General features: G+C 40.1%; 3 protein-coding genes across 6 annotated transcripts; 1 reads left to right on the top strand and 2 right to left on the bottom strand.

Annotated features, from left to right (window-relative positions):
* The first annotated feature begins 4,654 nt into the window (after positions 1-4,654).
* On the top strand, positions 4,655-7,675 carry LOC104700284 (ankyrin repeat-containing protein At5g02620). The gene is made up of 3 exons (XM_087456891.1): positions 4,655-6,107; positions 6,191-6,600; positions 6,679-7,675. Exons 1-3 carry the CDS (start codon positions 5,390-5,392, stop codon positions 7,543-7,545), a joined length of 1,995 nt encoding a protein of 664 aa, XP_087313017.1. The 5' UTR covers positions 4,655-5,389; the 3' UTR covers positions 7,546-7,675.
* Positions 7,676-7,780: 105 nt separating this feature from the next.
* Positions 7,781-12,902, bottom strand: LOC104704303 (type II inositol polyphosphate 5-phosphatase 14). Of its 2 annotated transcripts, XM_087456890.1 has the most exons (11): positions 11,857-12,902; positions 11,509-11,761; positions 10,598-11,402; positions 10,229-10,353; positions 9,949-10,033; positions 9,601-9,766; positions 9,458-9,498; positions 9,077-9,344; positions 8,831-8,954; positions 8,390-8,744; positions 7,781-8,301 (listed from the first exon to the last, which is right to left on the bottom strand). In XM_087456890.1, the coding sequence occupies exons 1-11, from the start codon at positions 12,698-12,700 to the stop codon at positions 7,942-7,944; spliced, it is 3,426 nt and encodes a 1,141-aa protein (XP_087313016.1). In that variant the 5' UTR covers positions 12,701-12,902; the 3' UTR covers positions 7,781-7,941. The 2 variants fall into 2 exon arrangements, with proteins under 2 accessions (XP_087313016.1, XP_087313014.1); XM_087456888.1 differs by having other exon boundaries at positions 9,458-9,766; positions 11,857-12,806.
* Positions 12,860-14,993, bottom strand: LOC104700282 (thioredoxin-like fold domain-containing protein MRL7L, chloroplastic). 3 transcript variants are annotated; one of them, XM_087456893.1, is made up of 7 exons: positions 14,836-14,988; positions 14,550-14,701; positions 13,878-14,443; positions 13,436-13,517; positions 13,219-13,330; positions 13,020-13,135; positions 12,860-12,902 (listed from the first exon to the last, which is right to left on the bottom strand). In XM_087456893.1, the coding sequence occupies exons 2-7, from the start codon at positions 14,691-14,693 to the stop codon at positions 12,891-12,893; spliced, it is 1,032 nt and encodes a 343-aa protein (XP_087313019.1). In that variant the 5' UTR covers positions 14,694-14,701; positions 14,836-14,988; the 3' UTR covers positions 12,860-12,890. The 3 variants fall into 3 exon arrangements, with proteins under 3 accessions (XP_087313019.1, XP_087313018.1, XP_087313020.1); XM_087456892.1 differs by lacking the exon at positions 12,860-12,902 and having other exon boundaries at positions 12,916-13,135; positions 14,836-14,993; XM_087456894.1 differs by lacking the exon at positions 12,860-12,902 and having other exon boundaries at positions 12,916-13,135; positions 13,878-14,440.
* Between the last annotated feature and the right edge of the window lie 241 nt (positions 14,994-15,234).

Here is a 15,234-nt window from a genome sequence, read left to right as displayed (position 1 = left end):
AAACCTGCTTGTCCAAAAAGAGAGAAAAAATGCCTAAGATAAAAAGAGAGGAAGTGAATCTCTCATAATCAAAAAGTTCCTGCAACCACAATGGGTAACTGGTGGCAACATACGATTGTTCTAAGACATAATCTGTAACACTTTGAGCGATGAGAGAAGCTCCTTTGTTTTGTAATGGCTTCTCTAACTGTACTCTCCATTCTGGAATTCTATTTAGTAGGAACAACATTTCTGATTGTTGATGGGCAAAGTTTGGCCAAGATTTTGGTCTTAAAATTCCTCCCACTAATTCAACAGATTCGGAAGCAAAGATGATCTTTGAATATCTGTGACTGATCATGCTCTGAACCGCCCATAGAAAACCTTCCAAGTTTGCTTCATCTTTATTCCCAGATACCGTAAGGGCTTTTCTGCTATGAAGGATCACGCTTCCAGTATCGTCTCTTAGTACCCAGGCGGCACCTGATTTCTTGTTCTTATGGGGCTTAGATATACCGATATTGCATTTTACCCAGCCTGCAGGAGGAGCATTCCAAAGAGAAGCTTGATCTAGTTCTTCAAGTGCTTCTAGTTCGTCACATTCCAAGTCCACTTGTTGAGATAGACTCCAAAGTGCCTCATCTTCTCTTATCTTTGCAACTGTATCAAGAGGATCAAACATTTTGGCTTCGAAGAAGAAAGAGTTTCTGTTTTTCCATAGCCGCCAGAAGATCCACGGAAAAAGTCTTTTAGTTTCCAAAGGTACACTCGAAGATTTGGAGGAGGTGTACAAATAGTGGAAATTAGAGTGAACCGACAGCTCATCAAAACCAGAGGGAGGCGACGGATAACCAGACATAGCCCAAATTTGTCTTGCTAACGTACAGGTGAAAAGGACATGGTTGATGGATTCTCCTTCATTGCCGCAAATTTGGCATCTGGGATCCAGTCTAACACCTTTTTTTGAGATTAAGTCTGAAACGGGAAGAGCATCGCTGACTGCTCTCTAGAGAAAGGCTTTGATCTTGGGGACAGTTTGTAGTGTCCAGACCTGACTCTTAATGCCATTCAGCGAGGGCAACATCTCCGCTTCTTGGAGTAATTCTTGATTCTTCAGGGTGCTAGCCAAATCTACCTGATTTGACAGTATATTCACCACTCCTCGTGTGTTCCCAACACCAGAAATCATCCTTACCTGTAACTGGTTTCTGTTTTTTGATGCATAGGATATCATTGGGGAAAAAAAGGGATTCCAGAGTTTCAGAGTCCCAAGTTCTTGACTGAAAGTTGATAAGTGAAGAAACTTTCTGTGTCCAATCAAAGAAAATATTCTTCCTGTAAGGAGCTCTCCATTCATGATCAAAAATCCAGGGGTCCATCCACACATTGACTGAGTAGCCATTACCAATTTTCTTTCTCAATCCTTTAACCAAGAGGTCTCTCCCATGTAAGATACTACGCCAACCGAAAGAAGGTCGATTTCCAATATCTGCATTCAAGAAATCAGCATCGGGACAGTATCGACTCTTGATCACACGAGAAAAGAGACAGTTAGGCTCTTGAAGAATTCTCCAAGCTTGTTTAGCTAATAAAGCCTGATTAAAATCCTCAAGATCCTTAAACCCTAAACCTCCATTCTCTTTGGATAGGCACATTTTCTCCCAACTAACCCAATGAATTTTCTTTCTGTGATCAACTGCATTCCACCAAAAATCTGACATAGCACTGGTGAGATTGGAGAGAGTAGTTTTTTGGTGGAATAGCACTGGTGAGATTGGAGAGAGTAGTTTTTGGTAACTTGAAACAGGACATAGCATATACTGGAGTCGCCATTGCCACTGCCTTAAGAAGAATCTCTTTACCACCAAGTGATAATGAACGAGCAAACCAGCCTGAGAATCTTGATTTAAGACGCTCTTTGATGTAATCCAGCAGAAGGATCTTTGAGCCACTGAAACATTTTGGGAGACCCAAGTATGTGCCTGCCCCACCCTCAACAAAGATACCTAAGGTCTCTTGTAGATCCTTCCTCTTTTCCTCCTCCACCTTATCGCCAAATGTAATTGATGAATTGATAACATTTATGCACTGACCAGTTGCAATACCATAAGCATTGAGAATGTTCTTTAGAGCTTCACATTGGGGCAAATCAGCTTTACACAAAAACAAACTATCATCAGCGAATAGAAGGTGATGAACAGATGGACCTTCTGGTGAGAATTGAATACCATTGATGAGACCATTTGATTCGGCTTTGTTCATTAAGTGGGTAAGCCCTTCTGTGCATAAGACAAAAAGAAAAGAGGATAAAGGATCCCTCTGTCTTAGTCCTCTTTTGGGGATGATTAGACCAAAAGGTTGATCGTTAATGAGGACCGTATATGAAACAGTGGTAACACATCTCATTATCCAAGAAACCCATAGTGGACTAAACCCTAGAGCAAGCAACAAAGATTCAAGATATTTCCACTCAACCCTATCAAAAGCTTTTGACATATCTGATTTAATGGCCATAAACTCCTTTGAAATGGATTTATCAGTTCTCAGACTGTGAACTAACTCATGAGCAATAAGGATATTATCAGAGATAAGCCTATCTGGGACGAAGGCTGTCTGATTTGGAGATACAATCTCATTCAGGAGGGGTTTGAGGCGCTTGATGATGATCTTAGAGATAATCTTGTAAAGGACTGAACATAAGCTGATATGACGAAGATCTGACATGTGCTCCGGATTCTCCTTCTTTGGCAATAGACAGAGCTGAGTGTAATTCCATTCCTCAGGGAAGATACCTTTGGAGAAGAAGGCTTGAATCTCAGAAGTAACCTGAGCCCCAATGATATGCCAATATTTTTGGAAGAAAAAACCAGTAAAGCCATCTGCCCCTGGAGCAGTTGAGGGCTTAATGGCGAAAACAGCTTCTTTCACATCCTCAGCCGTAACCTTCATGCAAAGATGGTCGTTCATGGAAGCAGAGACTCTTGGATGAAAATCATGGAAAAAGTCTTCAAAGGAATCCGGGTTTGTAGAAGTGAAGAGATCTTGAAAGTAAGCAATTGCCACTGAGCCTTTTGAAGCTTCTGCTTTTTGAGCATATCCATTGATATCTATCAATCTGTCAAGTCTGATCTTCCTCCTATTCGCTTTAACAGAGGAGTGAAAATACTTAGTATTTTTGTCACCTGATTTTGACCATTTTTCTTGGGACTTTTGCTTCCAATAAGATTCTTCTTTTTTATAGGCAGTACACAAACTTTTCCTCAGTCTACTCATCTTAAGGGTATAAGGAAATCCAGAGAATTGTTCCTCCTCCAAACTGAGTTGAAGCTGATTGATTTCTGTCAAAGCATTTGTATTATTCTCTTTTTTCCACTGACGAAGAGCTTTTCTGCAACTGATAAGTCTTTCTGATACTACTCCATTTCTGCGAAGATTAGGTGCATTCCAGGCAGTTGAGATTGCTTGCTTGACATTGGGCTTGTTGAAGCATCTCTTGTCAAACCTGAAGTTGCCTCTGTAAGGTTCTTTAACGGAAGTGAGCTTGACTAGAACCGGCCTGTGATCAGATCCTCTTTTCTCTATAAACGTTTGATTCGATATAGAAAATCTCTTAAACCATTCCTTATTGCCAAAACATCTGTCGAGTTTGCTTTGGATCCAAGAGGTTCCTCTCTTCCCTCCCGAGATGAATCCATTCCCATAGCTTGTTAGTTCCACCATTTGACAATTTGCAATCATATCTTTAAAAGGTAAGAAGGAAGCTTCTCCCTTTAATGGATATGTGATATCAAAAGCCTTCTTTTTCTTTATCTTTTTGACAATATGATATCAAACCTTAGATTTGACAAAAAAAAATGACACTTTTGCAAGGAAGTATATTATATATTTTCCAATATGCATGCATATGAGAAGGAAAAAAGTTTGATAATTGCATATATAAAGCATAATTATAAAAAGCACATGGTCGGTTTATCGTTTATTTTTATTTCATAATTTGTCTGTAGTGATTACAAATTTATCGGAGCACTATGAATGGATCGATAATTTTTTTTTTTTTTTTGTCAACCGAAGGGACAAACTCTTTTATATTTTTCTGGTCTTATATATGATTGATAATTCAAAATAATGGACAGTTTCTCAATCCCACTTGCAGATTATAACCGTGAATTTTAGGTATGGACCGTATGGTTGTTGGCCACTATACTACAATAGTATACTTACATATTTGGCAAAACAATCGTGTTTTTTTTTCCTTTTCAAACTTACAAAAAAACTAATGTGGATTCCTTGCGTCTCCGATTATAATTTTTATTTTGTTTAATAACTTTTGAGTTAATTGATATTTGGTTAGAAAAGTGAAAAAAAGTTGTAAGAAACGCAAGTTTTTTTTAGCCGCCCTTGGTTTTTGTTGTACAAGACAAGTCCTTTTAGTTACATACAACAAAAGAGTTAAAAATCGTTAATTAACTAACAAAGTGATAAACAATAAAAAGACCCAAAACAGTGGTAAACCGCAAAAAAAAAAAAAAAAAAAAAACACCCTAACTAAGTGATACTGACTCAAAACTTTTTTTTACAACAAGTTGTATCCTCTTTGTTTAGACTTTCAACTTGGATTAGGTGACATGGCACCATCCAACCATCCATAGAAGAGTCAATGAAAAGAGTCACTAGAGACCTCCATCAATTTCTTATTAAACTCTTGCAGAAAAAAGAAATTATATTGTCGACAAAAAAAAAGTTCAACTTTTATAATTATCTCGGGCTTATTACATAGAGAGAGTGAGGTGAAATAAAAGCGTGTTATATTTTTTAAAAAAGAAGGCACTAACAAAAGAGTTTGTGGCTGCTGAAATTCTTCAAACTGATTATGATGTTGATGTTCTGCTTCTTCTGACACAATTTCTCTCTCTCTCTCTCTCTCTCTTCTCTTTTCTTCTTCTTCGTCTCCGGCCTAAAAACAACAAACTTCACAGATGTGGTCAGATAGCTCGAGTTAAGGCTTAAGCTTTTTTTTCAAACCCTTGTTTTAAATTCCAGCTCTTTTGGTGTTGTTTCGCTTGAGTCTTCTGGAGGTAACTGAATCAGCTTCAATCTCCGATCTTTTAATCGATTCCAAGTTTCTTCACAGCTTGGGAGGGGACGATTTGACATGAACTCTTGAGTCTTGTCTCTAAATCGTTTCCCGTAAAGTTGTTTTTTTTTTCTTCTTCTTGATGATATACATGGATTCTTTGAGGTGATGATGGTGTCAACAAAAGCTTACTCCTTTTTTTTCTTCTCAAGATTTGTGTGTAATTAGAAATTAGGGTTTTTTTTGGTTGGTTAGATTTGGGAGGAGAATTAGATCATCTGGGTTTAGGTAGTTTTGTTGATAACGACGATAAATAAATTCTGAGTAATAGTAGATATGACTATAATGGAAGAGAAGCAGAACAGTCCTGTGGGGGAGAAGCAACAGAGCTTTAATGGTATTATGTTAAACCAAACACAAGAGAAGCAGACAAAGTCAATGGAGAAACAACAGAGTTTCCGATGTGTGGTTGAGAATCAACCGAGAAAGGCCAGAGCTTTAGAGAAACAAGTGAGTTTCCAAGGTGTTAATGTAGAGAATTATCAGCAAAGCAGACTCGGGAGATCAATGGAGAAGCAACAGAGTTTTCGAGGTGTCAACAACGTTGAGAATAATAATCATAAACGTGGTGTTATGGAGAAGCTACCTAGTTTTGGCAAAGCAACAATGGAGAGGCAGAAGAGTTTCCGTGGTGGGTTTTTAGAGAAGCAGAAGAGCTTCCGTGTGGTTATGGAGAGGCAATTGAGTTTTATAGGTGAGAGGAGGAAGAAGACTGAATCACCTGGTAAAAGAGGAGACTCTTCTCTTCATATCGCTGCTCGAACTGGGAACTTAAGTAAGGTTAAAGAACTGATTCGAGGTTGTGGGGATGAGTTGAAAGAGTTGTTGTCAAAGCAGAATCTTGAAGGAGAGACTCCTCTTTATACTGCAGCTGAAAATGGGCATTCGGTTGTTGTTGAGGAGATGTTGACGCATATGGACCTTGAGACTGCTTCCATTGCTGCTAGAAACGGGTTTGATCCATTCCATGTTGCAGCCAAACAAGGCCATCTCGGTATAAAGATTTTTTTTACTATTTTCAAATCTTTTCCATTCTTAATGTATTGTTCTCTTACTTGGCTTGTCTTTATTTTGCAGAGGTGTTGAAAATACTGTTGGAGGCATTCCCAAATTTGGCAATGACAACGGATTTATCATGTACAACTGCCTTACACACAGCTGCAACACAAGGACACATTGATGTGGTGAATCTTCTTTTGGAGACAGACTCTAATCTGGCTAAGATTGCTAAGAACAACGGTAAAACTGCGCTTCACTCTGCAGCAAGGATGGGTCATGTGGAAGTTGTTAAATCTCTGATAGGTAATGATCCAAGCATTGGGTTTAGAACCGATAAGAAAGGGCAAACTGCTCTTCACATGGCTGTGAAAGGTCAAAATGATGGGATTGTTGTGGAGTTGGTGAAACCTGATGTTGCGGTTTTGAGCGTTGAGGATAATAAAGGAAATACGCCATTGCACATTGCCACAAACAAGGGGCGTATTAAGGTAATGGCTCTTTACTTTTCTCAACTGTAATGATCCTTTTTTAGTTCTCATGTAAACTGTTAATTGACTTCTCTGCAGATAGTGCGGTGTTTGGTATCTTTTGAAGGCATTAACCTCAATCCTATAAACAAAGCTGGAGATACACCACTAGATATCGCTGAGAAAATAGGAAACGCAGAGCTTGTGTCAGTTCTGAAGGAAGCAGGAGCCGCTACAGCTAAAGATCTCGGAAAGCCTCAAAACCCAGCTAAGCAACTAAAGCAAACAGTCAGCGACATCAAGCACGAGGTACAATCTCAGCTCCAGCAATCCAGACAAACAGGTGTAAGAGTCCAGAAGATAGCAAAAAGACTCAAGAAACTTCACATTAGCGGTCTAAACAACGCTATAAACTCAGCAACTGTGGTGGCTGTACTTATTGCCACGGTGGCTTTTGCAGCAATCTTCACAATACCCGGTCAGTACGAAGAGGACCGGTCGAAAGGATCATTGCTAGGACAAGCTCATATAGCAAACAAAGCACCGTTTCTGGTCTTCTTCATCTTTGACAGCTTGGCATTGTTTATATCCCTAGCTGTTGTTGTGGTGCAGACTTCGGTTGTTGTGATTGAGCAGAAGGCAAAGAAGAAGCTTGTGTTTGTGATCAACAAGCTCATGTGGTGTGCTTGTTTGTTCATATCCATTGCCTTTGTTTCTCTCTCTTATATTGTTGTTGGCAAACAGGAGATTTGGTTGGCTGTGTGTGCCACTGTTATCGGCGGCACGATTATGTTGACTACGATTGGTGCGATGTGCTATTGTGTGGTCATGCATAGGATGGAGGAGTCTAAATTGAGGGGCATAAGGAAAGAGAGAAGCAAGTCTCAGTCTTTCTCTATGTCTCGTATGCCGTCTGATTCAGATATTCTAAATGGTGAATACAATAAGAGAATGTATGCCCTCTGATTTGTAGAGAATTTGGACAATGAGATCTCCCCACAATGTAAGAATAACCAATATATACTTGTATTTTTGTACCTGTAAGTCATTGCTATTTGAGCTTCTCGACTAGAATAACAGATCTGTTATGAGTTCATTTAGCTGTGTAATGTCTTCCTTTCGAGAGAGAGACAAAGAGAGAGAAGTTCACAGTACCATGAAGAACAATCTTAAAGCAATCTGCTCTGCAATCCGATGAATCAAAGAATGAAAATGAAGAAACTATAACTGAATGTAACCCGAATCCTTAGTTGTGAATATAAGAATTTTAATCTCCTAGTGGGTCTGTTAGCAATTCTTTTGATGGCATCACAGTTCTGTTCCTAAGATCTAGCTATAGTTGTGATGTAACAGGAATCATCATCAACCACGTCTGGTGGAGTCATCGGTTCTGTGTCTGGTGCTTCCACCGCGGTTAGACTCTGTCTGGTAACGAGTGGAACCCTCTAGATTCTTTGTCATGCTGGTCGTTTTAGAATGAACAATACTAAGGGATTTGGCAGCTGACGAGCAGTGACGGACTTTGATAGAGTGGCTTGTTGTTCTGGTCGAGCAGCTTCCCTGAACGATTATGATCAGGGTCACTTCTTTGTCAGAACTGTCTTCACAAAATGGGTTTTGTTGGATGCCATCAATGGACTCGTCTGAGGTGTTAAAGTCTTCATGATGAACCTTCACCTGCAGTGAAGCATCTGGTTTTATAATCCCAGCTCCTGGAGAAACCTAGAGATTTTTGTAATTAATATTATTAAATCTTGTCAACTGGTATAGTGAAAACAGCAAATCATTGGTATAGAAGGAGAATAATAACCTCGAGCCAGCGAGGGAGACCAAAGGTGCCTCTATTCTCGGGTTCCTCTCCATCCTCTCTAACGAGAGTTTGACCCTTACAGACGATGTTGAAGATGGCTCTACTAGAGTTTGAAGTGTTTCTGATTGTAAAGATGAATGTGTCCTGACTATAAAGAAGAATGTTGTTGGTGCTCACTGATGTTTCTGGAACCAATTTTAGTTCCTCGAACATGGATCTGAGTTTCTCATTGGACCTTACTATTTTCCCTAACTCTTGTCTTCGCACAGATTTATCGGTGTGCGCTATGTTAGCATGAATTTTGCACCGCACGGGTTTGTGATCACTCTCAGTCACATCCATACAAGCTTCATACCTGCAAACACAATGCATAGGAGGAGGGTGTTGAGAAAGAGGGAAGGGGAAAGAAAAGAGAGTAAGGATCGTGGGATGGAACATTACATTATAGTAGCCGCAACTACAGGACACTGCAAACTGCACTCCGAATATGTGAGTGATTGGTTGTCTCTATATATAACTCTGTCACACCATGCGGGTATTCGCTTTTTCTCCCCTGAATCATACCCTGGAGATAGGAGCAGCATAGAATTCAATTACATTTTCCAAATCTTTCTCTTCCTACAAGCTTGTTTCGTTAGTGAGAAATCAGGAGAAATTTGCAGAGTATATTTCAAATCTATCATTTACCTCCAAGACCTGGTTTATTCTTTTCAAATTTGTAAGTCGGCGGGAAGGTGATTAACGCCTCACGCATTCCTTGGAACACTTTTCCCTCATTCATCTCTTGCCTAAGTTGGTCTTTCTCTCTAAGCCAATCAAAAGATCGGTGCGAAATGAAGTCTCTCGCTTCATCATAAGTTATACCAAACAACCTATAATTGAAGTCACCGAAAAATGCAACCAGATCTGCTGCTACTAAATCAGACTTCTCTTCTTCACTGCTGATGTTTGTATTCTAGGAAAGAAAAGAAAACGAACAATAACATTAGCAAGGGACAAACAACAGGAGCTTGAGACCAAGATTGTGAACCAAAATTATAAATGCTGTTAGTTATAGTAAGTTCTTACAGTGTTATTCTTTAGCGCTTGAGCAGAAGTTGACGCACCAGCTGCAAGAGAGAGGGCCCATGGCAAGCCAGAAGAATAAAGCAGCCAAAATAAGTACGTGGAGAAGCCAAGAGAGCAAGACAAAAACAGGTACGGTACTATACCAGCTGCAGCAGTATATACACTTTGTCCTTTAGAGAAGACCATTGACCGATATATGTGATTGAAATCCGCGTTTCTCCGAGTAACTGCCTCCAGGTGAGCAGCCAAGTGACAGTTCACAAAGCACATAATTCTGTCATAAACTCTGATTCTCAAACCCACACCTCCCTGTTTTTGACAATGTAGGAACAATAATATGTGAGCAATGAGATCAACAATGATGACTCATTTTCATCGGAGGTTAGCCATCAAAATCCATTATCATTGATTATTGGATCATACATCAGACTAAATAATTTGGTGTTCTACAGAAGTACAGATCCAAGTGAAAGACAGCTGTAAAGACAAACCTTGTTGCCAATGGCGCGGCCAAAGCCACATGGAACTGCTGCGACATCAAGATCTCCGACATGTGTTCTTATACTCTTCCTCACCCTAAGAAAGTTATAAGACATGATGTGACAAAAGATGATTAACCTGGAATATATGATTTAACTTTACACTCTTAAGACAGGTTAAAAGACTTCAAGTGCTATGTAAGGAAAGAAATGACTGTTATCTGGTCCACCTGCAATCACTCGAGAAACCAAATAATGTAACTCATCTAATATGACTTTTTTTTTTGCCTACCAAAGAGATATTAGCAGTCCTGCTAACTGCCTTGAACCCATACGTTCAAAAGTATTTCTCTCATCCAGGGCATTTCCAATTGCATCAAGCCACCATTGGCCCACGGCACTTCCTTCAACCCCTACCTACAACCGAAACACCAATATGAGCTGACTTAAAATATGTAGACAAACAGCATTGTCCCAATATTAAGCATATTGAATCCGCATGCAACATTTTAATCATTTTAGTGAAGACAGTTTTTCTCAATAACTAGTGATCTTAGGTAGTACTGGACCAGTTTTGCGTGCTGCAGTTGGGTTAATGATCTGGTCAACCGGTTTCGATTTAAGAAAAATAGTCATGAGTAACTGTAAGAAATGGAGTTACCGTTTCCTTAGCAGTGGACATGGCTAGGAAACCAGCCCCCATATCCACCTCTTGCAACCCAATAGCAACAATGCCGACATCTGAAACAGCAGAACTCAACCAAGAGACAAGCGCCCCACGTGAGGCCCGCCCTTCACCAACATTCCAGGTACCAACCAAGATTTTAACACTGTCTTGTCGAGCATAGGACATTTCCTTTTGAGAGAGTTCCGTTCGGATTACGCTGTCCAGAGGTCCTGGAGATGTCACATACCATCCTCTTACACCACCATGAGTTGCTAAGCTAAAAATGAAACCACCACCTGCTGCTAGCTTTATCACAGGTTCATTGTGTGAAACCCAGCTTGCAATTAGCTTTCCACCAAGATCCAAGACCTGGATGTAACCACTTGCATAACCCACATATATTCGATCACCAAAAGTGCAAAAGCACAGAACAGCCTGCTGATGATGATTCACCTCCCGCAAACGGTTTCCATTTCCGTCCCACTGAGCAATTACGCCATTCATGCTTCCAGTCCAAATTGATCCATCTGCTGCTATCGCAATAGCTTCTACTTTCCTAGTGTCTTCTGCAAAAGCTCCTGTACTTCTAGTGGCTGCTCGACGAACAGCTCCTGCAGCTCCCATTATGGCATGGCGCGATCGTTGCAGAAACCCCTGCGACTTTTCCTTTTTTGGTGCAGAGAAGAACTTCACTTTCGTTTCTTCAACTTGTTGACCTTGCGTTGGTGGCATGTCCACACGATTTTCGACTTGGCCATCAATATTAAAAACTTTCACAAGCTCTTTATTCTGGGCATCCCTGCACAGATAGATCTCTTTGAATAATCATAATAGAACCACAACAGAGAAAGTTCCAGTATTGAAGACTATTGCATGTCATTATTTCAGAGGGAAAAAAAGCCTACCAGATTGAGAATGATAGGTGCTGCACAGCCCACACTTTAGCTCTTACTGTATCAACTAACAAAAACTTGACATCTGATGAAGATATGCTGCATGTACCATTGACAGTAACTTGGCTCCTCAGGTCAATGCCAGACCTCTCCACTAACAATGCAGCCATATGCTTCTCCTCCGGCTTAAGCACCAGAGACTTCTCTAAAGAATCCAACGTCCATATTTTTATCAATCCGCCATCAGAACATGACCACATATCACCTGAAACATAAACAAGAAGAGACCAAAAAGATTGGAGAATCCAAATACGAACCATCAAAAACTAGATTAACTCTCTAGAATCAGAGAACACTAACCATATGAGCTAATGACAATATAATTCACAGGACCACGATGAGCTTGCCACGAGAGTCGTTCCTTGAAAGGCTTTGAATCATCCGCAGTAGTCGTACTCGGCTGATCCATTTTCCAGGCCCTAATTTTGCCATCCTTGTGGCCAGTCCACACAAGCCTATTGCCGTGGTCAATCATCAAACACAAAGCAGGCGAGGTCGGAACAGATTCATGAAACGGTGCTGTATCCTCATCCCCTCGACGTACCTGCCCACCAAGGCCACAACCAACCTCGTATGCTTCCTCCAAGTTCCAGAACCTCACGCCGTTCTCTTGTCCCGCCCATAGCTGACTTTCTGTGCAAGCAATGTTTCTGAGAAACTTTCCCGTCTGTGTCTCTCTTAACGGATGCGGTCGGAGCTCAAGACATGGCGGCCGTCCAGGATTCACCGCAGCACGCACCGGCACTTTGAATACGTCAATGCCGCCTCCTGCGCTGATGAATTCCGGAAGGGACTCGATACCATCCTCCCTGCCACCATCATTTCCACCGAGCTGTGATGCTGGTTTGGATGGAGGTGTGACAAAACCGTAATCCTCCCTGTTGCCTCTTTCGCCACCGGTTCTGCCATTGATGCTGACTACTCCTTCGGTGGAGAACTCGCCGGAGGAGTCTAAATATATAGCTTCAGAATCCGACGTTACAGATCTAGAGCCCTCATCAAGGCTATATTTGCGGATCGGGTGGTGCGGCTTCTGTTCACATTGCTCAACATAGGAATGCGTCTTACGAGGAGGCAGCGGATGAGCGGGGACGAGCGATGCCAACGCCTCCCGCTCATCTGCTTCAATGATAACCGAATCCATGGTAGAAGAAGATCAAAAGAACTCACGAAATGAAGAAATTTGGAAACCGGAACGAATCCAACCATGAAGAGGAAATGAGAAGAAGAGATTGAGAGAGAACGAGAGAGAAAGGGAGAAGAGAGCACGTCACAAGAGAGAGAGAAACATGGTGATCAAGTGTTTACGGACGCGAAGTCTCTGCTTCTGTGACTCATATCATGTTCTATAAATAGCAATTTCAGAAGAAAAAAAAACATATATTTGACATTCAAAAGATTGATTACTTCTTCAGTTCATACATTACAAAGATCACAAAGGCTTATGCTTAATTGACACTTACATCGACTAAAGGAATTTGTTCTTGCGAATTATTCACACCATTCAAACAAGGTGGTTTTGCAGCTCCATAATAGAAGAAGGCCATAATTTTTGAAAGCTCATCTGCTGTTCTAATGCCTGAAAATATGTTAAACTGTTGTAAGTACAACAATAAGATTAGAGATTTCGGTACTGAACGGTTTTAGGTATCGAGATAATACCTTTCTCACGGTATAGTATCTTTCCGGCTTTAGTGAAGATGATCTCTGGGAACACAGATACTTGCAATGCAGAGACTAAATCTGTCTCAACCACAGCATCAACAGCAACACACTGGAAGTAATAATGACCCAGGAAGAGGATTAAAGCATAGAACATAACAGACAGCAAAATCCAAGAATGGTTTTGGAAATGGTAAAGAGATGTTCAAAAACTTACCCTTGGTGAAGGAAGTCCACAGCTCCATATTACCTGAATCGCTTTCTCTAATTCTTCCCTGAATTTTTCGTTTTCCTTTGGCCTGGTATTAGCCAAAACACTTATCAAATTTTAACAACAAAACTAGAGCTACTATATTCCATCTGGAAGTCAACTTTAAGCAAGAAGAGAGAACCAGAACCGTCTATGAATACAATAAAGATTGACACTTTCTAAACACTAAAGTGTGTTGAATACATAAACAAAACAACCTAAATAACAATCAAAATTAGGAATGAAGATAAAATCTAATCAAACAAATGTCAAAAATAGTTCCCAAATGTGTAGCATTTTGAAAAGCACAGGCAAGCATGAGGGTTTGGCAAAGCCAAGTATAACGAAATGAAAGAGACCACTAGCATAAAAAGTTTTGACAGTAAAACAAACTGTTACTACAACACACCTTTTGTAGCGGTTGTGAACAAGAACCATGAGAGGACTGATATCTTTGAACACCGTCTCCTCCCAATCTGCAGTTGTGAGATCTTTAATCGGGCGTATATAGTTATCATCTTGCCAAACAATCTCCTTCTCACTATCATCTCCTTCATCATCGTCATCATCATCATCATCCTTCTTTTCATTCTTAATCGTTATCTTATTAAAGAACTGGTTGAAACTAAACCCCCAACCATCAGCATCCTCAGGCCAATCAGGATCCTCTTCATTCACAACAAGTGGGTAATCAGCAAGAAGCTTTTGCATCTTCCTCCTCTTCTCAACCATATCAATCTCTTCATCTTCTTCGACATCAGGATGCTTATCAATCACATCTCTTATCGTCTTCCTCCATTCCCTCCTCTCTTCCGGATCATCAAGACTCCCTTCAGAGGTATCTTTTTTCACTTCCTCATCTCCCTCATCTTCACTGTCACTATCTTCTTCTTTCTCTCTCCATACCTTCTTCCCAAGTTTATCAACTAACCCAAAAGCTTTCACATTTCTTCTTGACCTCATAACATTCCCCTTCTTTACCACCCCATACGTCAGAGCACAACAAAAAGGTTTCAACTTTAAACAATTTGGAACTCCATGTAATCAAAACTAAAGAGAATTTTGCGATTCGGAGACTAACCGAATAGGAGGAGGAGGAAGCAATCTTCACCGAACCAAAAACGTCAAAACGATGTCTTCTGAAATGGGGAAATGATAATAGGGAAGAGCTAAATCCATTATCTTGAACAGGGCAAGTGAACTGTGTCGAATATGGAAGAATCATTTCTCCTCCTGAGAACAAAATTTAAACACCCAAAGAGAGTTTTGAAGTTCAATTCCAAAATTGAATCGCCCAGACAAAAAAAAAAAAAAAAAAAAAGGACAAGAGGAAGAAGATATAATTTAATAGAAAAAAATCAACAAACCTTGACTTGTGTTGTGGTGGAAACAATGTAAAAGCTTGAATTTTTGCAAGTCGATTTGAAAACTGTATTGGCTTCTGCTTCTTCTTCTTCCCCCAGCAAAACAACAACAAAAACAAAACTTAAAACCCTACAGAAACCTCTGTTCTGTTTGTTAATTGGGATAGAATCGTACAGCAAAATTATATCAAATAAAAGTATGGCACGTCAGACTTTTTTTTTTGTCTTGTTTCGTTATAACCAACGTGTTGAATCAATGCCTATGGTCATGCAATCGAAATAAGTTATAAGCCAATGTATCATACAAACCAAATTTAGGGTTTCTTCTTTTAATTTTCATGTTGCTTGTTAACCTTGATATGGTTCGACGACCAGTTGCTTCTATAAATCTCATTTTTTTTT

Source organism: Camelina sativa, chromosome 7 (assembly GCF_030686135.1).
Source record: "Camelina sativa cultivar CO46 ecotype springtype chromosome 7, ASM3068613v1".
Taxonomy (NCBI): domain Eukaryota; kingdom Viridiplantae; phylum Streptophyta; class Magnoliopsida; order Brassicales; family Brassicaceae; genus Camelina; species Camelina sativa.
The sequence above is the reverse complement of the archived record's forward strand: the minus strand, read 5'-3'. Positions and strand labels throughout refer to the sequence as shown.